The sequence below is a fragment of the Nyctereutes procyonoides genome, unplaced genomic scaffold (assembly GCF_905146905.1).
Source record: "Nyctereutes procyonoides isolate TBG_1078 unplaced genomic scaffold, NYPRO_anot_genome, whole genome shotgun sequence".
Classification (NCBI taxonomy): domain Eukaryota; kingdom Metazoa; phylum Chordata; class Mammalia; order Carnivora; family Canidae; genus Nyctereutes; species Nyctereutes procyonoides.
In genome coordinates this window covers 56,749,998-56,777,335 of record NW_026575020.1, presented here as the reverse complement: position 1 = coordinate 56,777,335, position 27,338 = coordinate 56,749,998, and the positions used below count along the sequence as shown (strand labels likewise).

General features: G+C 57.0%; 1 protein-coding gene and 1 long non-coding RNA gene across 4 annotated transcripts in view; both read right to left on the bottom strand.

Moving 5' to 3' along the window:
* Positions 1–27,338, bottom strand: part of SEPTIN9 (septin 9) — a 147,242-nt gene that overhangs the window by 104,005 nt on the left and 15,899 nt on the right. For 2 of the 3 annotated variants that reach the window (XM_055319852.1, XM_055319860.1), the window contains exon 2: positions 26,950–27,006. In XM_055319852.1, the coding sequence (XP_055175827.1) occupies positions 26,950–27,006 (57 nt within the window). Of the gene's footprint in view, positions 1–17,490; positions 17,576–26,949; positions 27,007–27,338 lie in introns of those variants that run through there. The other variant, XM_055319881.1, reaches the window with a different exon arrangement.
* On the bottom strand, positions 21,969–23,018 carry LOC129506306 (uncharacterized). Its single transcript, XR_008663741.1, has 3 exons — positions 22,943–23,018; positions 22,501–22,660; positions 21,969–22,294 (listed from the first exon to the last, which is right to left on the bottom strand). It is a non-coding gene; the product is annotated as an uncharacterized LOC129506306 (long non-coding RNA).

Below are 27,338 nucleotides of genomic sequence, written 5' to 3'. Positions count from 1 at the left end.
GCCTGAGCAGAAGGCTCCCACCCCCGTCCCTCTTAGGCATGTTCCCCACATCGTTACACTTTGAGATTTAAGTTCTCTTAAAATAACAGACACCCGGTCCCGGCAGGCACCTCAGAGGTCCCTTCTACAGCTCTCCTGAACAATCTCCATACAGTCCGCGTTTGAATACTTGCAGGCATGGGGAACTCACTACTTTGTGAACCAGCCTATTCCATTGTCAGAAAATCTAACCTGTGGGCAAAATGCCTCTTTTTTTTTTTTTAAGATTGTATTTATTCATGAGAGACACACACAGAGAGAGAGAGGCAGAGACACAGGCAGAGGGAGAAGCAGGCTCCATGCAAGCAGCCCGACGTGGGACTCTGGGATCACGACCTGAGCCAAAGGCAGACACTCAACCACTGAGCCCCCCAGGTGCCCCCAAAATGTCTATTTATGTAATGAGTCAAGCTGCACTTCCTGGGACCTGGCACTGGCTGTGCATTTTGGAGCAACTCAAACAAAGTCCCTTTCTCCTTCCATGTGACGACCGTCCAGCTATTCAGACACAGGTCCCCTCCCAACCCCTGCCGATTCTCTCCGAGCGCCCCCTCCCCATGGCATCTGAGTCCCCCCGACCCAAGGCCCTCTCTTTTCCACCCACATCCTCCTTCACGCCTGAGTCCTGGAGAGGCCTCTCGGCAGATGGAGCCTGCTGCAGGTCGAGCTGTGTCCCCCACAAAGGCGTGTTGAAGCCCTAACGCCCAGACCTGTGCACGCGACCTTATTTGTAAATTGGGACTTTGCAGATGTGATGGAGTTAAGATGAGGGCATCCGGGTGAGGGTGAGGGTGGGCCCCAAACCCAGTGATTTGTGTCTCTGTAAGAGAAGGGAATGCGTGTGAATGCAGAGACTCCCAGAGGCAGCCCCGTAGTGAGGTTTCTAGAAGCTGCGGAAGGCCGGCAGCCACTGGACACGAGGTAGAAGCACGGAGACGACTCTCCCTGGATCCTCAGAGGGAACCAGCCCTGACCGTGGACTCCTGGCCCTGGAACCATGAGAGAACCGGGGTCTGCCCTCACCTGTTATGACAGGAGACCTGTCCAGGGACTGAGCGAGGGTGGCCCCGTGGCCACGTCCCCCCTCCTGCAGCCTAGGTCTGCATCCACTATTTTATGTCATCGGCGGGGCCCAGCGGCGGCTCACCCCGGCTTCAGTCAGCAAGCACCCGCAGGCCTTCCCACCGCGCCCCCGGAGCACCTGCCCAGGGCCCCTTCTCGCTCCCACCGCCATCTCGTTGGATGCTGGGGCCTGGGGGGTCAGCCTGGGGGGGTCGACCTGGACCTGGTGTTTTCACAGGCTGCCCACCTGCCCTGAGCTGATATGGGGAGCCACTGGGCGGGGTTCCGGCTGAGGGTGCTTCCAGGGGCGACCCCAGGATCCCGGCCCAGAACTGCAGGAGCCCCAGCCTGGAGCGGGCCCACTCCCGGCCTGCGAGTCTCCTTGGGCTCAGATGGAGATCCCGAGCTCCCCCACCTCTGCCCCCGAGCTTGGGACATGAAACTCCCGAACCGGCCCCCAACTGCACAGGATACTGGTGAGAAGTGCTCTTCTGCACATAAACCGTCCCTGCCCCACCCCCGCTTTCTGTTCCCTTGAATGCACAGCAACAAAAAGCACAGTTTTGTGCCAAAGGTGGGGCCTGAAGTTTCCCAGAGTCCGGTTTCCTGCCAGGCCTAGGTACAATCTGCAGGACTGCTCGCCCCTGACTGTGTGCGTATGTGTGTGTGTGTGCGTGTGTGTGCGCCCACTCACCCTGCATGCCCGTGTGCACACGTCCCACCACGCGCAACACCAGGCAGGGGGAGAGGTTCGCAGAAGTTCTTCGTGGTGGTCAGGAGGATGGTAAAATGTGAAAGGAGAGCTGTGCCCACATGCACGCACGCACACACGCACACACGCGTGCGCACGCACACGCCCTGCAGGGGAAGTCCTGTTCCTTCCTTTCCTTTCGCCTTGAAGGATCCCGGGCCTCATGACAGAAGACTGAACTTCAGAAATGAGACTGAAGCCCCATCCTGGGCGTTGCGGAAATCTCCACCGGGCCTTCTAGGTGTGCAGGGTGCCTCTCCCATATCTGTCACATCTCCTGCCCCCTCCCCCCCCCGTTTCCTCCAGGGGCTCCTGCTCTGACCCCCACCTTTGCACTTGGGTGTGAATCATTTCCTCTGCACGCACACAGACACACACACGGCGCGGGAGGAGAGACAGGGAGAGGCTCCCTCGGGCACCGCAGAGGAAGGGGCTTCTCTTCCTGGGCAGCCTGGGGCCCGCCCTTCCCTGGGTGTCTCCGGCACCAGCTCTAACCCCCCAGCCCCCACCCCCCCAACACTTCCCCTGGACCAGCGCCAACCTGCCCACGCCCTCTCTGTCACCCCGTAAGCTGCTCCTACAGACCAGCCCCACCAATACCCTCTGGGAAGAACGTTTTGCCACCGGGAGACCACGGGTTTCCGTGGCAGCCACACACTCTCTCCAGCAAGGCCTGGGGCCCCGACCCAGGGAGGCAGGGCTGCCGGGGCTCCGAGTCCTTCGCTTCCTCCCGTGCTCTGTCCCCGCAGCCCCGCAGGTACCTCTGCTCCTTGCGTGTGTGTCGTGAAACATCCACAACACAAGAATTCACCGTCTGACAATACTGAGGCCTACATTTCCGTGGCATCACGGACAGCCACGTGGTTGTGCAACTATCAACATTACCCATCTCTAGAACTCTTCATCTTATCAGACTGAAACTCTGTGCCCCTCAGACACTAACTTCCCATTCCCCTCACGCCAGCCCCGCCGGCCACGGCCTCCTGTGAACATGCACGCACACCTGCGAGAGCCCCTGCTTTCAGGTCTTCGGGGAATACAACGAGAAGTGGACCTGCTGGATCGCGTGAGGATCCTAGGTTTAAGTTTTTGAGGACCTTCCATACTGCTTCCCCCAGTGGCTGCACCACCTTACGGTCCCAACAACAGAGCACGAGGGCTCCAATTTCTCCACATCCTGACCCCCACGTGGTATCCTCTGTTTTTTGGATAATAGCCATCCTCGCGAGTATAAAGTGCTATCTCATTGCCGCTTTGATTTGTGTTGCTCTAATGATCGGGGACACCGAGCATCTTTTCCTGGACTTGTTGGGATCTGTGTGTCCTCTTTGGAGAAAGGGCTATTTGAGTTCCTTTGCCAGTTTTTTAATGGTTTTTTTTGTTGTTGTTGTTGTTGTTGGGTTGTAGGAGTTCTTTATATATTCTAAATATTAATCCCTTATAGATATATGGTTTGCAAATATTTCCTCCACTCCCCCACCACCACCATTCTGTGGACTGCCTTTGCCCTCTGTTCAGGGTGCCTCTGAGGCACAAAAGTTTTAAATTTTGATGAAATGTAACTTATCTGGTTGTTGTTTTATTTTTTTCTCTTGTTGCCTGTGCTTTTAATGTCCTGGCCAAGAAACTGTTGCCAAATCTAAAGTGACAAAGCTTCCCCTGTGTTTCCTTCTGAAGTAGCTGCTTCTTTACTCAGTGCCTTATGTTCCTCAGTCTTGTTTTACCCTTTTCATAGCAAACTAGCTTTTACCTGTTAATGATTATTTGTATTACAGTTTGCTCTTCAAACTACTGTGTGGTGTGGTTTCTGTTTCCTGCCTAGGACCTGACTGATACATCAAAGTAAGCAGAAGGAAGGAAGTCATGAAGATAAGGATAGAAATAAAGGAAACAAAAAAAAAATAATTAAGCCAAGAGTTCGTTCTTTAAAAAGATCTACAGATCAATAATCTCATAGCTAGAGTGATGAGAAAGAGAAAGAAAAGAGAGATGGAGAACATAAATCACCAGTGTTAGGAATGAAGGGTTATCCCCAAGCTTCTATAGATGTTAAAATGATAATAAAGGAAAATTATGAACAACCACTTTTTTTAAAAAAAAAAGATTGTATTTGACAGAGAGAGAGCAAGAGAGCACAAGCAGGGGGAGCAGCAGAGGGAGAGGGAGAGGCAGGCCCCCTGCTGAGCAGGGAGCCTGGTGATGCAACGTGGGGCTCAATCCCAGGACCCCAGGATCATGACCCGAAGCTGAAGGCAGACACTCAACTGACTGAGCCACCCAGGCGTCCCTATGAACAACTTTACATGAATAAATTCAACAACTTGCATGAAATGGACAGATTTCTTCAAAACACAACTTATGCAAGTTGACACAAGAGGAAGTAAAAACCTTGACTAACTCTCTAGATGTATCAAATACATTTAATGTATTCAATTAAATACTAAACTCATTTAACATATTTGATACAAGAACTTATTAAAAAAAAACAGCTTTCCGGAAAGAAAATTCTAGAGACAGATGGCATCCTTATTGACTTCTACCAAACACTTAAGAAAGAAAGAACACCAATTTTATGCAAACTTTTACAAAAAATGGAGAGGAGGGGATCTCTGGGTGGCTCAGTGGTTTAGCGCCTGCCTTTGGCCCAGGGTGAGATCCTGGAGTCCCGGGATCGAGTCCCACGTCGGGCTCCCGGCATGGAGCCTGCTTCTCCCTCCTCCTGTGTCTCTGCCTCTCTCTCTCTCTCTCTCTCTCTCTCTCTCTCAATGTCTATCATAAATCAATCAATCAATTAATCAATCTTTAAAAAAAAAAATGGAGACGAGGGAACACTTCTGAGCTCATTTAATGAGGCCAAAAGACCACTCGCAAAGGCCTTACCAAAACAAACTAACCAAGAAACACCACAACGATAATATCCCTCATGGACCTACATAAAAAATCCATTACAAAAAAACTAGGCGAATCAAATCTGGCAATATGTAAAAAGAATTTCATATCATCACCATATGGGAGTTACTCCAGGAATCCAAGCTTGGTTTAATACTCAAAAATCAATCATTATAACTCACCCTATTAGTAGAACAAAGGAGAAAATAATGATCATTTCAATAGATACAGAAAAAGCATTTGTCAAAGTCAATAACCATTCATGTTAAAAACTCCAGCAGATTAGGGAGAGAAAGGAATCTCCTCAATTTGACGAAGAGCATATTTAGAAAATCTATAGTTAACATCCTACGTTCCAGCACAAGACAAGGATGTCTACTGACTTCTATTCAATATTGTACTGGCAGTTCCAGCTCATGTAATAAGGCAAGAAAAAATAATTAAAAGAATCAAGATCAGGGATCCCTGGGTGGCGCAGCGGTTTAGCGCCTGTCTTTGGCCCAGGGCGCAATCCTGGAGACCCGGGATCGAATCCCACGTCGGGCTCCTGGTGCATGGAGCCTGCTTCTCCCTCTGCCTGTGTCTCTGCCTCTCTCTCTCTCACTGTGTGCCTATCATAAATAAATAAAATTTAAAAAAAAAAAAAAAAGAATCAAGATCAGAAATAAATAAATAAAACAAGTACTAGGATAAAAAAATGACTCTGACAAGTTCACAGGATATAAGGTTTATATATAAAAACCAATTGCATTAAAAAAAAAGCCAATTGCATTTTATATACCAGCAACAAACAATTGGAAATGAAATTTTTAAAATATATACTCAAATTACAACGGCACCAAAAAATAAAATGGTTGACTCTCTACTTCTAAAATTTATAAGTTAATTTAAAAGGCCAAGAGTGTCTAGGGGCATCTTGTGGACTCAGTTGGTTGAGCACGCGACCCTTGATCTTTGGGTTGTGAGTTCAAGCCCCACATTGGGTGTAGAGATCACTCAAAAATAAAATCTTGGGATCCCTGGGTGGCGCAGCGGTTTGGCACCTGCCTTTGGCCCAGGGCACGATCCTGGAGACCCGGGATCGAATCCCACGTCGGGCTCCTGGTGCATGGAGCCTGCTTCTCCCTCTGCCTATGTCTCTGCCTCTCTCTCTCTCTCTCTCTCTCTCTCTATCATAAATAAGTAAAAATAAAAAAATAAAAAAATAAAATCTTATATACTATATATTGGCAAATCGAACTCCAATAAAAAATAAACAAAAATTAAAAAATATATTAAAAAAATAAAATGAAATCTTAAAAAATAAATAAATAAAAAGAACATGTAAAGCAATGTTTTAGATATATTGGGAGAGCTTATGTCAAAACTTATTATGAAGCCACATTAATCAAAACAGTGTGGTACTGGCCAGAGAATAGACAAAATATCAGTACAATGTGATAGACTCCGAAAATAGAACCACATATACAAATTCAATGGATTTCCAACAAAGGTGCCAAGGTTCTGCGATGTCTTTTCAACAAATGGTGCTAGAACGACTGGGTATCCATACTGAAAAAACAAAGCAGCAAGCAAAACCCAACATACTGAACCTTAACCCCCTACCTCATTACACAAAAGATGATTTGTAAAACCTAACATAAAAGCTATAATCATAAAGCTTCTAGAAAAAAACCACTGAGACACTCTGTGCCACGTGGGAGCAGGCAAAGGTTCTTATAAAGCACGCAGAAAGCGGTAACCACAAAGGAAAAGCAGTCTGTTAAATCAGATTTCATCAAAATTAAAATGACAAACTTTTGCTCATCCAAAGATAATCACACTAAGAAATGAGTATGTGAGCCACAGGGCAGGGAAAGAATATTTCCAACATACGCATCTGACAAAAGACCAGCATCCAGAAAGAATAAAAGTCAAGCAGCCTACTTTGAAAATGGGCAACGAGGGATCCCTGGGTGGCGCAGCGGTTTGGCGCTTGCCTTTGGCCCAGGGCGCGATCCTGGAGACCCGGGATCGAATCCCACGTCGGGCTCCCGGTGCGTGGAGCCTGCTTCTCCCTCTGCCTGTGTCTCTGCCTCTCTCTCTCTCACTGTGTGACTATCATAAATAAATAAAAATTTAAAAAAAAAAAAAAAGAAAGAAAATGGGCAACGGATCTGAAAAGACCCTTCACAAAGGAAAAGTAGACGAGTCCCCAGTAAGCAAATGAAAATGTGCTCGCCAGCATTAGTCATCAGGAAAATGCAAATGGAAGCCCGAAATGAGATACCGCTACACACCCACCAGAAGGAGGGAATCATAAAGAGAGACAGCACCAAATGCCGGCGAGGACATGGTACGTGTAAGATGGTATGGCCACTTTAGGAAAAGATCTGGCCGTTTCTTGTCAAAGTAAACCCATACCCACCTACCCTCTGGTCCAATAATTCTACTTGGTATTTACACAAGACAGATGGCAGCGTATGTCCATACATGCACCACTGTGTAAGAATGCTCATTGCAGGGGGTCCCCGGGTGGCGCAGCGGTTTAGCGCCTGCCTTTGGCCCAGGGCGCGACCCTGGAGTCCCGGGATCGGGTCCCACATTGGGCTCCTGGCATGGAGCCTGCTTCTCTCTCCTCCTGTGTCTCTGCACCTCTCTCTCTCTCTTTCTATCATAAATAAATAAATCTTAAAAAAAAAAAAAAAAAGAATGCTCATAGCAGGGATGCCAGGCTGGCTCAGTTGGCGGAGCGTGCGACTCTTGATCTCAGGGTCGTGCATTCGAGCCCCACGTTGGGTATGGAGATTACTTAAAATTAAAAATATATATATATCCTTTGGGGTGCCTGTGCTTGAGCAGCTGCCTTTGGCTCAGGGCGTGATCCTGGGGTCCTGGGATCGAGTCCTGCATCGGGCTCCCCACAGGGAGCCTGCTTCTCCCTCTGCTGTGTCTCTGCCTCTCTCTCTGTGTGTCTCTCGTGAATAAATAAAATCTTTTTAAAAAAATCTTTCAAGGGATCCCTGGGTGGCGCAGCGGTTTGGCGCCTGCCTTTGGCCCAGGGCGCGATCCTGGAGACTCGGGATCGAATCCCACGTCGGGCTCCCGGTGCACGGAGCCTGCTTCTCCCTCTGCCTGTGTCTCTGCCTCTCTCTCTGTGTGTCTCTCGTGAATAAATAAAATCTTTTTAAAAAAATCTTTCAAGGGATCCCTGGGTGGCGCAGCGGTTTGGCGCCTGCCTTTGGCCCAGGGCGCGATCCTGGAGACTCGGGATCGAATCCCACGTCGGGCTCCCGGTGCGTGGAGCCTGCTTCTCCCTCTGCCTGTGTCTCTGCCTCTCTCTCTCATTCTGTGTGACTATCATAAATAAATAAAAAAAAATTTAAAAAAAATCTTTCAAGAAAAGAATACTCACAGCAGCATCTTATTCATAAGAGCCTCCACTGGAAACATGAAATGAAGACCACTCAGCAATCATGGGACAAACTACTGGTGCTGGCGGAAACACAGATACATCTAAAAAAAAAAAAAAAAAAAAAACCCACGCAAACTGGCAAAATTAATTTATAGAGGGAAAAACCCAAGTTTTGGCTGCCCCTAGGAAGGTGCAGGCAGAAACCACCTGGCAAGGAGCAGGGTTGGGGATGATGCTCTGTACCCCGATAGGGGTTGGGAGGCACAGTGTAAGTCTGTGTCCAGACTCAGAGGGGCAATGCTCAAGATCTGGGGAGTTTCGTGGCACGTACACGTTTTACCTCAAAGAAAAAGAACCATAAACAAATACTGGACTCTAGCTAGTGAGATGCAAGCAGAAGTGTTTGCACGATAATCCACACAGATAGCAGCAGCTTATTCTGAAAAGGGGTCCCCCAAATCACACAGGCTGTGGGCAGATGGAGGGACGGACGTGAGTTGGAGCCAAGAGAGCGAAAGGTGCATCACATGGGGTGATGGACGTATGGGGGGGTTAGCACTAGAATTCTCTCCTCTTTGCTGTGTCTTGGAGATTTTTCACAGTAACAAGCTGGGAAAATTTAAGAGACTGAGACACGTCCACCAAAAATAGGGAAGGAGAAGGATGTAGCAGGAGAGACCCCTCCGCTGAAGCCCCCAAAGCTCAGAGGCCACAGCCAGTGTAGGAGGGAGTCCTCGCTCCCGCGCTGGGGCCTCCGGGGGCCTCGAGGTGACTCCCACTCTGCCACCCGCCACCCGCCACCGGGTGGCCGGGCCTGCAGGAGCCACAAGGGGAAGGGGAAGTAACACCCCGCAGCCTCTTCCCCAAGATACCGGGAGGATGGAACACGGCAGGGCCCGGCTCTCGGCGGCCTGTGCTGCCACCTTCTGGGCGAAAAGCTTCCTGCAGCCCAGTCCCTCTCCCCCCTCCTGCTGTGCGGCCCCCTCCCTCCCCAGGCCCCACCCCGCCCCTCACTGAGCCATGAGGGCACCCATGCACCCACCAGGCAGGTCTCCAGAACCCAGGCCCCTCTGTGTCCCCTCCTCCCCAGAGAGCTGCAAGCTGGGGCGGGGGCAGGAGGGGGGCCGCAGGGCGTTCCTGGAGTACCGCCCCCCGCCACCCTTAAACACACAGCACAGAGGGGCGGCCCAAGCCCCCAGCCCACCGCCCCCTCCAGCCCCCACATCTTTGCTTGTTATCAGGTAACAGCATCCTCTGTTGTCTCACACAGCACCATGGCCGAGAGCCCTGCATCCTTGAAAGGAAACGCCACCTGGCCAGGGCACCGGGACCCTGGTCGGTTGGCTGGTGCATGGTCAGGGGGGGCCAGAGAGGGGCGCAGGCCTGAAGCGAGGCCACGGGATGGTGAGGTCTCCGGCCTGGGTGAGCCTTCTACACCCCACGATCATGCCTGTGCGCCCCCACCAGGTGTCCCATAGGTGCTCAGGGAGCACAATCAGTAGCAAGCAAGGCCTGGCCCAAAACGTCCCCTGCGTGGGCCGGGGGCACAAGGGCACCTGCCATCCGCCATACTACGAAAGAGGCCCTTGACTCTTCATGTCCCTTGCCAGCCCTTGCGAGGTGAGTGGACGCATGGGAGCTCGGTCCACACCAGCAGGAGGGGGTGTCAATCCCTTAATGGGCACGTGGGGTCACATCAGTGTTCAAAGCGACTCTGCCGGAGACTCAGGACCTTGTGGGACATGAAGGCGTGAGCTGTGTCCCCCACACCGCATTTGCTCCGGAGGCTCCCCGCTCGGGGTCCCCTTCCCAGGCCTCAGGCGGCCTCAGCCTCCCCTCCCCGCTGGTTGGCCAAGCAGACACCCAGCTGGCAGCCTCCCAGTTCAGATGGGACAGGCCTCCCTAAAGTCAGCGGCCGCCAGGGCAGGGCTGGCTCCAGGGCAGCGCACCTGCGGCCTCGCCGACCCCCCGGGTCCACCCACAACCAGAGACCCTCCCTCTCCCGCTGCAAAAAAGTGACTATGGCATCCTCCTCCCCTCCGGGCCTCCCTGCTTCCCCTCCGGGCCTCCCACAGGTGACTCAGCAGCCATTGGGCACTCCAGGCCTGAGGCCCCCTCCATGGGGCACCCAGCCTCCCCAGTGGACCAGACCCAGCCCCAGTCCCACCCCCACCCGTTGCCTTGATGATCTGACCTCAGGACCTTTGCATATTGTTTTCTTTGCCTGGAAGCTCTTCCTTTGGACATTGGCCTGGTTGGGTCGGGTCCTTCTGGTCATGCAAGTTGTAGCTCAGTGTCGCCTCCTCGGGAAGGGCATCCACTAATTCCCTAACACACACCCACGGACATGCGCACGTGGCAATGATCACATCACCTGTTCTAGGCCGCGTCTAGAATCATCTACCCATGTGCTTATCGGCTAGCTGCTTGACGTCTAGTTCAGACAGAGTCCCGAGGAAGCAAGGGCTGCATCCTCCTCGCTCCTCCAGGCCGAGAACCGGGGTGAGCGCCTGCACCTTGCGGGACCTCAATAAATACTCGAAATGCGCACGGGACCGACCTGAGTGGAATGGTCCCGCCATCAGCAGCCCCGCTATGGCCTGGCAGGAGGTGAACTCAAAGCAGAACAGACTGCTGCCGGTCTGGTGGGAGGCGGCGGGAAGGCAGGAGAGGAGCACGGGGCGTGCGGGGTCCTGCCCACCGAGCCCTGCGGCCCTGACACACCCACGGGCTCCCGCAGATCCACTGAGCCGCAAAGCAGGCCGTTTTTTTCTTTAAAGATTATTTATTTATTTATTTATTTATTTATTTATTTATTTATTTATGATAGGCAGAGAGAGAGAGGCAGAGACACAGGCAGAGGGAGAAGCAGGCTCCATGCCGGGAGCCTGACGCGGGACTCGATCCCGGGACTCCAGGATCGCGCCCTGGGCCAAAGGCAGGCGCCAAACCGCTGCGCCACCCAGGGATCCCCAGCAGGCCGTTTTTATAGCAAAATTTTAGAGCTGGTGCCGCTTCGCTCATTTCCCAGGGGCGTGTTGCTTTGTTTACTCAGCTTTGCTCGTCAGAGTTTCCTCATTTGTTTGAAAAAAAAAAAAAAGAAAAAAGAAGAAAAGGAAGGAGGACCTAAAGGTCTAAAGGCAGAATTGTTCACCAGGAGCTGAAATCCGCACTCTCTGCCCGGACTTCAGGCTGTGGCCGAGATGGCCGTCCCAGTGCAGGCCACTTGCTGGGACAAAATCTCCCCAGTTGCTCTTTCAGGCCCTACACTGCCCTTTGCCCAGTCACATGCCCAGCCCAAAAGGGGTTGTGAGTCCACAACCGACCCTGTCAGCGGAATCCGCGACAGAAGTTTCCGTCAGAGTGGAAGGGAAGACGAGAGGGATGACCAACTCTGAGCAGGGGGCAGAAGCCGAGCAGGAGAGTATGGGTGGAGGAGGCTTCCTGGGAAGAGCACAGGGACAGGCACCTGGGTGGCTCAGTGGTTGAGCATCTGCCTTCAGCTCAGGGCATGACCTTGGGGTCCTGGGATCGAGTCCTGCGTCGGGGTTCCTGGGGGGAGCCTGCTTCTCCCTCTGCCTGTGTCTCTGCCTCTCTCTCCATGTGTCTCTCATGAATAAATAAAAATTAAAAAAAAAAAAAAAAAGAAGAGCATGGGGACAGACCACTGGATGCGGAGCCCCACACTCTGACACACAGACAGCCAGGGTGACATCCCAGGCCGGCCTCCACTGTCAGCCCAGAAGGGCCCAGTCTGGGCTTTCCCGGGCACAGCACATGTCCAGCTATGTTCCAGGCCAGAGCTGAGGGATTCAAGGCCTGGGCCAGCTCAGGGTTTCCCCACTCCCTGCCACCCAGAGGAGCCAGCCTGGGCGTGAGAGCAGAAGACTGAATCGGGATCCCTACCTCACACCATATACAGAAATTAACTCAAAATGGATCCAAGGCCTAAATGCCAGAGTGAAAACTCTACGACACTTAAGAAAAAAATCTCAGGGGACAAGCTCTGTGACAAGGGGTATGACACCAAAAGCAGAGGCAACAAAAGAAAAAATAGTAAAATGGGAGAAGATGCTTGCCAGTCACGTATCAGATAAGGGACTGATATGCGGGGTATGTAAAGAACTCCTACCACCAACGACGAAACACAAACGACCCAATTGAAAACTTGGCAGAGAAAAAAAATAAAAAATAAAAATAAAACAAAAACTTGGCAGAGGGGTTGAAGAAACGTTTCCCCCAAAGACACACAGATGCCAACAAGCCCAGGAAAAGGCGTTCACCATCTCTAGCCGTTTAGAGAAGTGCGCGGCAAAACCACAACGTGACCCCACTTTGCCCTCGCTGGGATGGCTGGTATCCATGAAAACGAAATAAGCAAATAAAACAGCAAGTGTCGGTGAGGGTGCGGGAGACCGGAACCCTCGTGCCCTGCTGACGGGAATGGGAAATGCTGCAGCCACTGGGCAGGCGGCACGGAGCTTCCCACCAAAACTAAAACTGCACCTGATCCAGTAACGCCGCTTCTGGGCATGTAGCCGGCACGTCTGGGAGCAGGGTCCCGGGCAGATACCCGCACACCCGTGTTCATAGCAGGAGTTGTCACAGAAGCCAAAAGGCAGAAGAACCACCCAAATGTCTCTCCAGAGACAAAAGAAGAAACACAATGTGGTCTATCCAGATGATGGACTATCCTTCTGCCTCAAAGTAGGAGGGAAACTCTGACACCTGGGGCCCCTGGGTGGCTCAGCGGTTGAGCACCTGCCTTCAGCTCAGGGCGTGATCCCGGGGTCCTGGGATCGAGTCCCGCATCAGGCTCCCTGCAAGGAGCCTGCTTCTCCCTCTGCCTGTGTCTCTGCCTCTTTCTCTGGGTCTCTTATGAATAAATATATAAAATCTTTGAAAAAAAAAAAAGAAAAGAAAAGAAACCCTGACACCTGCTATGACACGGATGAACCAATAAGCCAGGAAGGACAAATAGCGCAGGGCTGCACTTCTGTGAGGTACCTGGAACAGTCCAACCCCAGAGACACGGAAAGTAGGATGCCGGCGGCCAAGGGCAGAGGAGAGGGAGAACAGAAAGTTGATGTTTCATGGGGACAGAGTTTCACTCTGGAAGGTGAAGAAGTTCCGCAGATACACGGCTGGCGGCACAACTATGTGAGTGTTTTCTGTTTTTTAATATTTTACTTATTTATTTGAGAGAGAGAGGGAGAGAGCACAAGCAGAAGGAAAAGCAGACCCCCACTGAGCAGGGAGCCCGACGTGGGACTCGATCCCAGGACTGCAGGATCATGACCTGAGACGAAGGCAGCTGCTTAACTGACTGAGCCCCCCAGGGGCCCCCATGAGTGTAGTTATTCATGCCACTGAACCGTATACCCCAAAATTGTTAAAACGGCAATTTTTTATGGTGTGCCTATTTTACCACAGTTTTTAAAAAGAGTTCAGGATCTCGGGGATCCCAGGCCCCTGCAGCACGGATCAGCTGTGGCAAACAGCCCGGTACAGCTGCACGCGTGACAGGGGAGCTCCAGGGAGGAAGCCGCGTGGAAGGGAAGCAGGGCAGTCTCCCGGCCGGCTCTTGGATTCCGCACGAGGCTGAGCTCCCCACATGCCACCAGGCACACAAGACCCAGGGAAAAAGGCTAGTGGCCCCCACACCCCAAGGTCCAGAGTAGGACAAGGAGGAACCTGGGGCATAGAATCATCCTGTGCATGTAGGACACATTGGGCCTGGACCAGGAGGGGGGAAGGATTTGAATGGTGCTTCCCCCACCCCAACCCCCCAAAAAACACCTGCTCACCTAGAACCCTTGATCATGGTCCTATTTGGAAATAGGGTCTTGCAGGCATGATTCAGTTAAGGGTCTTGAGAGGCAGTCATCCTGGATTCTCCAGGGGGCCCCAAGTCCAGTGATGAGTGTCCACATAAGAGAGAAGCAGCAGAGATTGGGGACACGGAAGGTTCCATGACAGCAGGCGGAGACTGGGTGACGCTCCTACAGGCCGCGGATCACTGGGGATGGCGGGCAGCCCCCAGAAGCCGGGAGAGAGAGGTACAGGGCAACAACGCCCCCCTCAGGCCTCCAGGAACCAGCCCTGCCGACCCCTGGAATTTGTACTTCCAGCCTCCAGAACTTTAAGAGTCAAGCACTGTTGCTAAGCCGCCCAGTCTCAGCAGCCCTAAGAAACTACTCCAGGGACCAGGTCAGAGCCCTAAGAAACTAAGCCAGGAAGGCTCCTGGCCACTCCTCTCGTCTTGGCGACGAGGGAAGTAAAGTGAGAGAGGACAAGGCAGGTCCAGGCAGCTTGTGACCTGCCCGTCCAGGACCGGGGTGAGACGTGCCCGGGGGACTCAGAGACAAGCAGGGACAGGTGAGGGGTGTCCAGCTCCCTGCCCTCCCCACGACCGTGGACACCCCGAGAAGAGCAGACGAGCGCTCCGTGCCTCACTGGGTCGGGCAGACGCCGGCCAGCCAGGGGCAGCGGCCCTCCTCGGACCCCACAGCAACGTCCCCGGCGCAGCAGAGAAGAGAGCTGCCGCATTCCCTGCCTGCAAGTCACCCGAGAGAGGCCCGTTCCCACCCCCACCCCCCTCCCCCGAGGCCCAGCTGAGCTAAGTAACAGCTCCCCAGTCGAAAGTTCCCTTCTTGGAGATTCTCTCCCTGCTGAAATACAAGCACTTGGAACAAGATAAAACTGCTTAATTTGTAAAAGCCACAAAGCCAGTCCAGAACAAGGGAAAAAACCCGACCCTTGGCTGGAAGGCGCGGCCTTCTGTGTCTCCGCGGCCAGTCCCTGCTCCATGACTCATCCCTGCCCTGCTGACAAGCCCTCCGGCATCTTCCCCGGGCCATGGGGGCAGGGGGGTGCCTCTGAGAGGGCCGGGGCCACCCCACTGCCGAAGGGGACCCCAGGCCCCGGACCCACGGACGGGGCAGGAGCCCAGTGCTGCCAAGAGAAGGAGCGAGCAGATGGAAGGGTCCTGTGGCTGCCTGCACCTGCCCCAAACCCCCGTCCGCTCCCCAGCAACTGCTCCAGGACAGGACCGGACAGACACACCGCAGACGCCAGCCCAGCGGGGGCACGGGCAGCGGCAGCCCCGTCTGGCAGGTCGGGCGGGGCACCCTGGCCCCCAGCCCCAGCTCTGCGCCAGCACGGGCGGGGCCCGAGGCAGCGGTCACAGCCGCCTTAGGGCGACACAAGGGGACGTGCCTGGGAGAAGGAAGGAGCCTCCGGGGACACCCCCCCCCCAGGACAGGCTCAGAAGCCCACCGGCTTGGGCCACACCGGTCCAACTCCTTCACGCTCCAGGCTAGGACACCGAGTCCCGGGGCCACAGGGTGGGCGGACGGAACTCGCTTCCCTGGGGAGCGGGGGTGCTGATTAGGAGCGCAGCTATAATTAAGGACCAAGGTCAAGATCTGAGCAGGGCTGGGGAGCGTGTCGGGAAAGGGCCCGAGGATTCCCACTGCCCTTCCCATCTGTAACCACTTTCTAACTGAGCTTTGAAAGAAATAAGTAATTTTTAGTGACAACGCATCCTTATGGGAATTTCATCTCAGGCACATCCTGAGAGAAAGTCCCCTTTCTGTCCCTCGCGGGCAGTCCCAGCCCAGGGCGGGGGCGCCTGGCATGACCGGAAAGGTGCCCAGCTGACCGTCTCCAAAGGCAGTTTAGTTCAGTTCATGGAAAGCTCCTGGGGCCTGGCTGGCCCAGAAGGTTCCGAAGGGGCTGTCACTTCCCAAGGGTCTCCTCCTCGGCTCTCTCCTCCCCTGGGGTCACCCACCCGGGCCGTGGCGCGGTCATCTGTAAAACGAAGGCTGGACCCACGGCCCCGTGGGGCCCTGCAAGCCAGGCTGGTGAAGTGACCTGTCAGGCCCTGTCCCTGCCCCGGCCCCACAGCCCCTGCCGGCCCCGGTCCCTGAGCCGCCACCGGTCTCCACGGCTGCCCCTCCTCCTGTGGCCGTCCAGCAGCACACGCGTGCACACACGCACACTCATGCACACACACGTGTGCGCATGGCCGGCCAGCAGCTCTCCTCCCAGCAGCTGCCCCATTGGCCCTGATAGCACATCACGATCTGATCGGCCCCTGGAACAGCAGACAAGGAGGAGCTCCGGGACGGGCCACCCGTTCCTGGGGAGCCCCCGACACGCACAGTGGAGGCAACACACACGGGGCTTTTGCCCTTGTGGGGTGACATTGTGAGCCTCACCGGGGCGCAGGGGTCAGGTCAGAGCAGCCGAAGCCCTGGGGTGCCCCAGGCCTGCCTGGCATACCTGGTCCCCCTGGGGGCACACCGTGAGCAGGAGGCACTGTGACGATGGGGACTTGAGATGTCAGACACGACGCGGCCACGACCAGCGGAGAGACAGAGGGCCTCTGACCTGGATGACTCAAGGCAGAGCTGCCTCCTTGGGTTGGCTCTCGCGCCACCCCGATGGCTCTGTGCCCGCTCCATGGGGGCTGCCGGTGACAGCGGCCCATCTACGAAGGGCTGGACCCCCAGGGGGAGCAGGGATCCCTGGTTCAGACCCTGAGGGCCCAAGGACAGGCCATCTGCCCTCACTCCGTGGCCTGACGTGACACTGAGACGTTTTAAACCGCGATTCTGCTCCAGGTTCTGAGCGGAGTCCACGTCTGCTCATCTTTCCGGCCCATGGGGTCCCTCGGTGACCCTAGAAGATCGTCACTCCCCCTCCCCACTGTCGGGTTCCCAGGTGAGCAAGGACCCCAGTGACACGGCCGGCCCCAAGGGGCATTCGCCTTGGTTAATGCCCCCAATGGGCCAAACTCTGAATGCCATGCATGGGCACACGCACACACACACAACACACGTGCGCGCGCACACGTTTGCACGTCTCCTCTGAGCACCGGGAGAGCTCCACCCCTGCAATCAACTCCTGGGAAGGCACCAAAATGCTATTTCAGGGAGGAGACCGAGGCAGCCTTGAAGACTGGACTTTGGCTGGCAGCAGAAACACTAACCACACGGTGGACAAACAAACCAAGTAGCGCCCAAATGCCGCCACCCCAGACGAGGGCGCCAGCCGCGGGTCCCCCCCACCCCACCCCTTCCTGGAGCCCGGGCGCCAACGGTCGCAGCCTACAGATGCAGAAGTGGCCGGCTGGGGAAGGAGAGAGGGGAGCCCCGGAGGGAGAGCAGCGTTTCAATAAAAGCCAGACTTGGTGAAGCTCAGCTCTGGGAACGCGGCGTCCCACGACCTCAGCACAGTCGCGAGGGAAAGAAATATGTGCACAGGAATGAATAAGAGTGACCCCCGGGCGCTGATTTCCCGAAGCGGGGCCGGGACTCTGGGTTAGGGGAGGGGGCAGCGAGTGGCCTACCTGTGATCCGGTCTCTCTCCATTACTACGGATATATTTAGCAGCAGGCGGTCCCGGCGTCCCCCTTTCCAGAGGCGTCCTCCCCTTCTCACCCCCGACGCCCTCCCTCTTTCTGCCTCCTCCTCCTCCTCCTCCTCCTCCAAAAACACTCTTTGTCTGGTCTAATTTCTTCAATCTGTTGCAATCACGAATGCATCCAAATTACCACATTTCCATGTGCTGATCATATGTTTGTGCCCCAAACTGAAGTAGCATTGTCTCTTGGAACCCGGAGGGAGAAGGGACCCGAGGCAGAGCCGAGAGGCGCGGAGGCGGGGCGGGGGCCGGACGTGGGACGTGGGCCGCGAGCCTCCCGCAGCAGCTCCTCCCGCGGCCCGGTCCCGGCCGGACCGCCGTCTGGGCTTTGTGCGCGGGGCTCCAGAGGTGCGGCGTGCGGCTTCGGCTTCCGGAGGCCTTCTCTCCACCCCCTCCAGCCCCGCCGCCAGGCCTGCTGCTCCTTTTTAATATCCACTTGGAGAAGCTTAACTTAGCCTCTTGGAAACCAGCTCACAGTCAAATTCCTGGCGACTTCCAAAGTCTTTCATTTTCCCCCGTCCCGAGATGCTACGTTTCCTCTGGTGGAAGCCTTAGAAAAGCCTAGTTTCCTCCTGCGTGCCCGCCTCGCCTTCCCTGCGCTTGGGGGGCGGGGGGGTGCACCCCACTCTGACCCCGGACTTGGCCCCAAGGAGGCAGGCGGCCAGGGAGGGCTCCGGAGCACCTGCCCCGACGACAATGACGACAATGACTACGAGGAGCCCGGCAAAGGTGCCCCTGTGGCCGTCCTGTTGGAGGCGGTGACATAGGCCACTGGCCGTCCCACCCAGGGGGGGGGGGGCTGCGGCGGGCGCGAGGGAGACTTCCTGGAAGGTCCCACTGACTCATGAGTCAGTGCGTCCCCAGCTGTCCCCGGGGAGGGAGCCTGGCTGCTCAGCACAGTTCCCCACACTCAGCACTTCTCTGGGAGGGGCCCCCCCAAGGCCTGGCGGTGGGGGGGGGCCTCAGCGGCTTCCTGCACTTCCCTGGGGTCCTCTGGGGCCCCGTGGGGCTCCTCCCCGGGCAACCTCGGGACCCCACCAGCACCTGACCAGAGTCCGTCAGAGCTGGGGGGCCAGGGGGAGCACCCCCTCTGCTCTTCAGGCTTCTTTCCTTCCGGAGCTCAAAACTGGCGGCCCTTGGCCCGAGACACAGAAGCAGGTTTTGTCTGCCAGACCCCATTAAAAGAAAACGCACATTGGTGCCCACGTGTCAAGGGAAGCTCAGGCGATTTTGCTGGGAACTCCAGATGTCCCAGTTCTCCTGCAAAAGGGGGCATGTGGCCACAGGGGCTGGTTTGAAGAGCAACCCTCGGATGGGGCCCCTCCTTGGATGAAACCGCATTGGCCGGTTTGCTCTGATTTATCCTGAGTTTGCATCCCAGTCCCATAGGGTCCCACATGGCCACATAAGCATGTGTTACGGGGGACGGGGCGGGGGGGGGGGTGGCGCGGGGCAGGGGGGGCTCCGTGCACACCTGCTGGATGGTGCCGGCAAAATTCCCATCCCCTCCTGCCTGGGACAGGACCCCAAATGTGGTCTCCCTTGTAGCCAGGGTGTCTCCTTGGGGGTGGGGGACACCAAGTAGCAACCATCTCCCCACCCCCACCCCCAAGCCGAGCCTGGGGCTGGAAGCCCCAGAAGTGGCCTGTATGCTGAGGGAAGGTGGGGGGCGGTTTCTCAGCCAAGGGAGGTCCCAGACAGGCTGAATGACAAGATATCACATCCTAATCCCTGTAAATGGGACCTTTTATTTAGAGTCTTTGCAGACTGGATTACATGAAGGATCTTGAGACGGGGAGATTAGCCGGGATTATCAGGCTGGGCCCTAAATGCCATCCCCTGCCTCCTGCCTCCTATAGGAGGGAAGGGTCGATGTACAGACACGGGAAGGGATGCGAAGGGAGAGCGGAGACAAACTTAAAGGCCCCTGCTTTGAAGGCTGGATGCAGCCACAAACCGAGGACCCCACAGTCCCCCAGAAGCAGGAAGAGGCCAGGAAAAGATCCTCTCCGGGAGCCTTCGGAGGAGCCGCGCGCAGCCCTGCCCACACCTTGATCTCAGACCTCCAGCTCCAGAACCTCGAGAGGATGCACTTGTGTGGTGGCAAGCCACCATGTCCCTGGCCATCCGTTCCAGCCCCCCCGGGGACCCACCCAGACACCACGGGCCAAAGGCCAACGTCCCCGTAACACGTCTTCTGGTCATTCTATTTCGTTCTGTTTGTTTGTGTCTTAAATATTTCATTATTCATTCATGAGAGACACAGAGAGAGAGAGAGGCAGAGACACAGGCAGAGGGAGAAGCAGGCTCCCTGCGGGGAGCTTGATGTGGGGCTCGATCCCCAGGCCTCAGGATCACAACCTGAGCCAAAGGCAGACGCTCAACTGCTGAGCCACCCAGGTGCCCCCATTCTATTCCCTTCTAAAAACGTCCTGTTCAACCAACCACTAACAATCCTTGCATTAAAACAATGGGAATCATGGAGATTTTTGTTGTTGTTGTTTACTCATTAAATCTCTTTCCTGACTTTGAAAAAGTACTCTTTACTGGTTTTTCTGATTGTAAACATAATATCTGTTCATTGTATTGAATTTAGAAACGACAGAAAACACATAAAGAAGCAGCCCTATGGGGCAGCCGGGTGGCTCAGCGGTTTAGCGCCACCTCCGGGGCGTGATCCTGGGGTCCTGGGATCAAGTCCCGGGTCGGGCTCCCTGCGTGGAGCCTGCTTCTCCCTCTGCCTGTGTCTCTGCCTCTCTGTCTCTGTGTCTCTGATAAATAAATAAGTAAAATCTTAAAAAAAAAAAAAAAAGCAGCAGCCCCTTTGATACCACGTGGGACTCTCTCCGGCACCAATCCCCACCGGGCAAGCAGGTCCCAGAAGGCCCCACAGACAGGCCCGCCGGTGGAAATTCTGGGGAGGCCGGGCCCTGGCTGGTGGTGGGCCCTCCCGCAGGCGCCGAGCGCGCAGGCTGTGATTTCCCTGCTGTAGCTGGTACAGCTGCCGAGCACAGCTTTGACCCTGGGTTCTCCCCCGGCATAGTTTGGCTCAACGTCCATTCCCCCAGCCATGCCTAAAAATCCAAGCATTCTGGCCCAAGCAGGGGATAATTTGAAACCAGAAACCTGGCAGCGCCGATTGGCTCCAGTGAGGCCGGGGTTAGTCATGAGCCAGCTCAGAGCCCAGGCGCAGAGGTGGGGTGAGGCCAGGCCGTGGGAGAAGGGGGCAGCCAACCCCCCTGCCGCAAACCGAGGGCCAGTCTAGGCACCAGCACTCTCCACTCAGGGGGAGGAGGGGGCGACTGGCCAGGCCAGGCCAGGCCGGACCTGCATCCCCAAAGTGGGTTCCCCACGTGGCAGCATCCTCCACTGACAGGGCTCTGCGGTTACATAAAACTAGATGCCTGCCTTAGATTCCTCCGGCACATTAGCATAGCAAATGTGGTGAGTTGTCCCTGTGAGGGGGCTGGGGCTTCCTTCAACCCAGCACTTCCCAAATTGGACCGACACCTGCCATCTGGGGGAGGCAGGACACCCCCCCACCAACCGGCAGGACCCGGCTCCCAGCCACCGGCCCACGTCCCCGGGGTGGGCACCGTCCGTGAAGCACACCTGCACGTCCCCCACACCCAGGAGGGAGGGGACACCCAGGTAAGGGGTGTCCCCAGGGTGCCCTGAACTCCCGCCACCAGGCCAGGAGGATGCTTCTGCGGATGTGGGCAGCGTGGGCCCCAGGAAGGGGTCGGCAGGACCAACCCGTGGACTTGTCTCCAGTGCGCATTCTGAGGAGGGGCCCTGAGGAGGTGGGCGAAGGGGAGCCCGGCCGAAAGGAGACTTCCTGAGGCTCTGGGCTTAGCCTCCCGGCCCCCTCTCACCCCCCAGCGCCGAGTCCTCCATAATCAGCTCCAAGCTACGGGGAACTCGCTCTAAAAAAGAAAAAAAAATGACTTTTCCATTCATTTCCTGCTCATCCCCAGACTCAACGGCTGACGTCTGCTTCCCGGAGTTAAAAATAAAAGAGCTGCACCCCGACCCCCACAGGCCAACCCCTGGCGCCGACCCTCCGCAGCCGCTGCTACGGTACCCACCAGCGGGGCGGCCGCACCCTGGGCCGGCGGATCCTGGGCCGGTGGATCCTGGGCCGGGCCGCCTGCGCTCCTCTCACGAAGCTTCTCTCTGCTTCTTACTGTGCAGCAAGTTTCGGCTGCTCCTAAATCAACACAACGCAGCTACCGTCTGCCCTGGGGACGGCGGCGGGGGTGCCGGTGCCGCCTGGGCCAACCTGCGCCAGAGAAGGGGCCCAGACGGGCCGGGTCCCGCCTGCACGGCCCCCGCGCTCAGCCACCCATCCCGGGCCGCAGCCAGGCCGCAGCTGGCACCGTGCGGAGCAAGGGGACCCACGGGGTACGCGGGTCAGAGTCCCCGGGAGAGCCTGCCCCGGGGCCCCCAGGTTGGAACCCCCCCCCCAGGAGCAGGTGTCTCTCACTCGCCGGGGGCCCAACGTCCTGCCTGCACACGAGGCGCCCTACAAACGCTTGCTGGGTGAACAGCGGACTTGAGGACCTGAGGACCGCGCCATGGACCGTCCAGGCCAGCACTCTCCAGCGGAACTTTCTGCGACACCAACGTTCTCCATCTCCCACCTCCAACAGGGCAGCCACGTGTGCCCACTGCGGAACGGGTGTGCCGCCCCCCCTGCTCCCTGGGGCCACCGCATGCTCCACGAGTTTCTTCACCAGAAGACAAACAAGGAGAAAAGCTACTTTTCAGCCAAGGCAAAAAAAAAAAAAGGCAGATACTTCTATTTTAAGCTTGTCCTCTGGCCGGTGGTCCCCAGCTTGTCCTACACCAAGCTCAGTCCAACAACATTTACAGCCTGCCAGCTGGCTGTCGGAAGAACATCCAGCCCTATGGGGGGGGGGGGGGCAAGGCCAACCTGCTAACGGAGATGGGACAGGTGGGGTCAAAGTCACCCCAGAGAGACGATGCCTTCGGCGGTGACAAGGTGCAGGGCCGATCCTGGAGCTGTGGCCGTGGGAAGGAGGGAGGAGGCGGGAGCGAGAGCCCAGGAGAGAGGACAGGAAGTGCGGTTTATCCTGCAGGGACAAGGGGACCGAGGGTTCTCTAAGTAAGAGGCCCAAGACGGGTCTGTTTGGAACCATCACGTGGATGGAGCCTACGGCCCAGTCCTGGGCACACAGGCGGGTCTCAGTAAATGCCACTGCACGCTGATGGGAGCAGAGCAGCCTCCCTGAGGAGAAGGGGTGCGGGTGAGGAGGGACACTGAGGCTTGACCAGGCCCAGGCCACGAGGCCACCCATCCAAGGGTCATGTGGGGGGACGAAGAGGAGTTGATAAGATCTCGGTGACCTGCTGACCTGAGGGTGCCGGGCGTGGGACAGAGGTCAAGGACGACACTGAGGTTTCTTGCTTGAGGACCGGGGTGGAGAACCGGGCTGACACACGAGACATGAGAGAAACAACGGAGGAGCAGGTGTCAGTGGGTGGGCACAGCGGCACCAGCGAGGGGTGCCTGTGGGGGCCCAGGGCGAGCCCCAGGGGCAGCCGGGCCCCGGCAGTGTCTTCCTCGACCACCCCCGTCACAGAAGCACACTCTCCCCCTTTAGCCCACGCGGCCGAGACGATGGCAGCTGGGCCCTGCAGACAGCAGGGTGTCCTGGCGGGAGGTTGAGGTTCACGGGGCCTGGAGCAAGGATGGAGGTGGGGGGACCCAGGGAGCAGCAGGAGCATCCGCTAGGGGATCCCGTAGGGCCCCTGCTCGTGAGCGGAAAGGGAAGAGACGCAGCCCAGACAGCAGCGTTTCGGGGAGATCCTTCGGTGGGTAGAGGGTCGTCCACCCGCAGCAGCCCGCGGGGCGGAGCAGGCGCTTCCTGGGGCTGCCCCGACAAACCACCACCAACCGAGAGGCTTTAAAACAACAGAAACTGATCTCTTCCCAGCTCTGGAGGCAGAAGTCCAAACTGAAGGTATCGGCAGGGCCACGCTTCCTCCGGCGGCTGCGGGGAAAACCCCTCCTGTGTCCTCCAGCTCCAGGCCCCGGCGTCCCCGGGCTCGTGGCCACCTCACTCCATCTCTGCCTGCTCCCCTGCGTGCCTGTATCTGTCCCCTTCTTGTAAGGACCCCAGCCATCGGGTTCAGGGGCCACCCTAATTCCAGCAGCATCTCACCTCAAGATCCTTAACTAACTAACTTGAGTTAACTAACTAACTCAAGACCTATTTCCAAGTCAGGCCACTTTCTGAGGTTCTGGGTGAACATGAATTCTGCGGGGGACGTTATTCGGGACCCTACAGAAGGGATGAGATGGGATGCCCGGGGGGCCCAGTGGTTGAGCATCTATCTGCCTTTGGCTCAGGGCATGATCCCGGGGTCCTGGGATCGAGTCCTGTGGGAGCCTGCTTCTCCCTCTGCCTGTGTCTCTGCCTCACTCTCTGTGTCTGATGAATAAATAAATAAAATCTTAAAAAAAAAAAGAAGAAGAAGAAGAAGGGATGAGGCCACCAACCCCAGAGCACACCGGATGTCAGGGCAGAAGGAGAAGGCTCTGAGGGATCCCAGCGGGGACGGTGGGGCAGGCTGGCTGGGCCAGGCCGCGGGAGGTGAGGACGCTGACCGAGGCAAGTGCTGTGGGAACCAGGACAAAGGTTGGCCGGGGACCGTGGCCTGGAGGCAGCTGCCCAGAAAGGCTGTGGGAGGCCCAGAAAGTCGGTGAGCGTGGGAGACCAGACTGGAAGGCCACTCCGGCGGCCTGAGTGTGGGCATCATCTGCCTGCGGACACACACGTATGCACGGGGCACGTGAGAACGTTTCCGGCAGCATCTGTCACAGAGGAAAGCTTCCGTGGGCCTCCAGCAACCGTGGGTACATAGCTCTGCCTGCCTTCGCCTGTGGTCAAAATAGATGAACTAAAGCTACATGGGCCCCGCGTGGGTAAGCCTCAAAGTCAACCTGTCGCGTGAAAAAGCAGAGTAACCAGCAGCCGACTCCCCTTGGACACTCGATGTGATGCTGCCGGTCTGCAGGACGAGACGCGTGCCGTCCACAGGCAGCAGCACAGACATGCCCGGCCGTGCCCAGTTCTGAATGCAAACAGGTGGTCACGGGGCGCCTGGGTGGCTCAGTGGGTGAGCATCTGCCTTCGGCTCAGGTTGTGATCCCGGGTCCTGGGATCAAGTCCCGCATCGGGCTCCCTGCTCCGCGGGGAGCCTGCTTCTCCCTCTGCCCCTGCTCGTGTGCTCTCTCTCACCGTCTGCCTGTCTCTCAAATAAATGAATGAAATCTTAAAATCTGTTTTGTTTTGTTTTTCTAAAACAAGCAGGTGGTCATCTTGGTGGGAAGAGGCATGGGGAGGGTGACTCGGGGGCTCAGACCGCACTCGCAACCCCTTATTTCTCAAGGGGAATATGGTGGGTGCATGGCTGGTTGGTTATTTTATTCTTTATAGTGTTTTTTATATGTCTACCAATTCCATTAAAAAAAAAAAGAAAAAGGACAGAAAATGAGTGAGTTCGTCGAAGGCTTGACCATGGATGTGGCTTGAGCTGATGGGCTGCGGCTTGTGCCAGAATCGGCCATCTGCGGCCTGGGCCCAAACACAGCCTCGCAAAGACCCTGAGCTCACAGGGGCGGCGGGGGGGACGCTGTCATACGGCCCTTTGCCCTCTGGGAGGACCGGGGGTCTGGGGTCCTGGACGCAGGAGACCAGTCAGAGCGTGGGCGAGAGGTCAGGCTGCGGGGCAGGAGCGGGACGGCGGCAGCTCTGATGGGGGATCCTGCAAGGGCCAGAGGGACTGCGGGGAGCTGAGAAGCTGGGGGTCCAGGGAAGAACCCCACCTGGCCCCCGGTCGTAGCCCCCGGATGGCAGGGATCAGAGAAGGAGCCAGGAGGACAAGGAAAGGGTGTCCCGGGCCAGACGCTGCACAGCCCCCCCAGAGAGGATTTCGTGTGTCAGCAGGCGGTCCCAAGCGAAACCCAGATCACCGGCTTGCAGCTCTGGGCTTTGGCAAATTATGCCTTAGGCTTCCAAGCGGAGCCATGGAAGCGGCTGCCAAGTGCTGACGGCACAGAACCGGCCGGGCTGAGCACAGGGCAGCGATGGCCAGAGGAGACGGTGTCCACGCAGCCCGGGGCGCCAGTCTCCAGAGACCTCAACCCCAAACTCAGGAGCCTGCTCGCGGCCCATCACGGGGCAAGGCCCCGGGTCCCAGCCCGGCTGCTGGAAGGGAGGGAGGCAGGGAAGCACTCCGGCTGCAGGGGCAAGGAGCCCCAGACAAAAGCTGCCCCAGAAAGACGACGGGACCGGGCAGTCCAGTGGTTGGTGTCCCGCCGCGAACCCGGGGGGGTCGGGAGGGGGGAGCTCTTGCTTAACCACGGATGTGAATCATGCAGCCGCCCCGGAGACCTCCAGCCGGGCGTCACCCTTCCCTCCCCACACCCGGCCCCATCCCACACCACAAGGGGCCTCCGACACAGCCCTGTGGACATCCCGGCCTGTACACCCACACGCCCCGACACCACCACCCCCGTCCTGGGCGAGGAGCTGCCCCTTGGCCGCCCCGCCAGCCGGGGGTGCCCAGCCCACAGGCAGGTGCCACCTCCGATGGCTAGCCCTGGGGGCAGTTTGCAACGGCCCCGGAAATGGGCTCAAGACCATTGGGTAAGGAATTCTGGGGCAGCCAGAATGATCCAGAGCCGTCGAACTTCACAGCTGCCGGCTACATGTGGATATTAAGTGGAAATTCAGTTAATTGACTGAATGAGTAAAAAACTCAGTGCGGCGCGTGGCCACTGTACTGGACAGTGTGGATGTGGAACCGCCACGGGAAGCTCTGCTGGGCAGGGCTGGTCTGGGAGGTAGGATGTGGGCTCTAGGGGAGGCGGGGCCCTTCACCTCTGGGCCTCAGTGTCCTCTTCCACAAGAGGCCACCAGCACGACACACACACCGAAGCAGCAGGGAGAAGAGCTCGGCCAGCACCGCCGGGAGCCCGTTTACATGACACGGGTCAAGGCTGCGTGTCCGCTCTGTCGCGGGAGCACCCTCCCTTCTGCAGGGTCACAGGGAACAGGCGCCGTGGTCCATGGACCCACTGGCCCAGAGCCACTCAGAGTCAGAGCCACCCTCCCTCGGGCCGCCTGTCCCTGGACACCTCGGCGAGCGCGCCCTACGGCATCCACGTCCACCTCTCCCCTCTGCCCTTTGTCCTGCACCTTCGGGCTTCTGCTGTGGTCAACGGGCCTGAAAGCCACCTGCAGCAGAGCCACCAAAGACCAGTGCCTCCCTGGGCAGCAGGGAAGGGGCCCCACTCACCCGGGAAGGCAGGCGGGACGGAGCGCTGGGGATCACGGCTGAACACGCCACTTACCTGGGCCAGTGGGGTCGCCAAGCTTCCGGAGACGGTTGCTGGAGGTCCGCGTGACTCCTAAAGACAGGGGCAGAGGGCAAAGGTCACACAAGTGGGGGGTGGGGTGGTTACCACTGGGCATCTCCTCACCTGTCCTCCTGCCATGGGCTCCCTCGTCCTCCCAGGTGACACCCAGACCCGGTGGCCACCCGCAAGGACAGCCACTGCCGTCTGGATGCCGGCCGCTGGTGGGCACCAGGCCAAACCCTTTGCACACACCTTACAGCTGAATGTCAGTGGGGTTGAGGCCACACGGCTACTAGGAGTTGAGCCCAGAATGAACCCAATGTCCATCAAACTCCAAAATCGGGGCTTGGCCAAGGGTGCCGCACCACCCTGCCTGTCTGCAT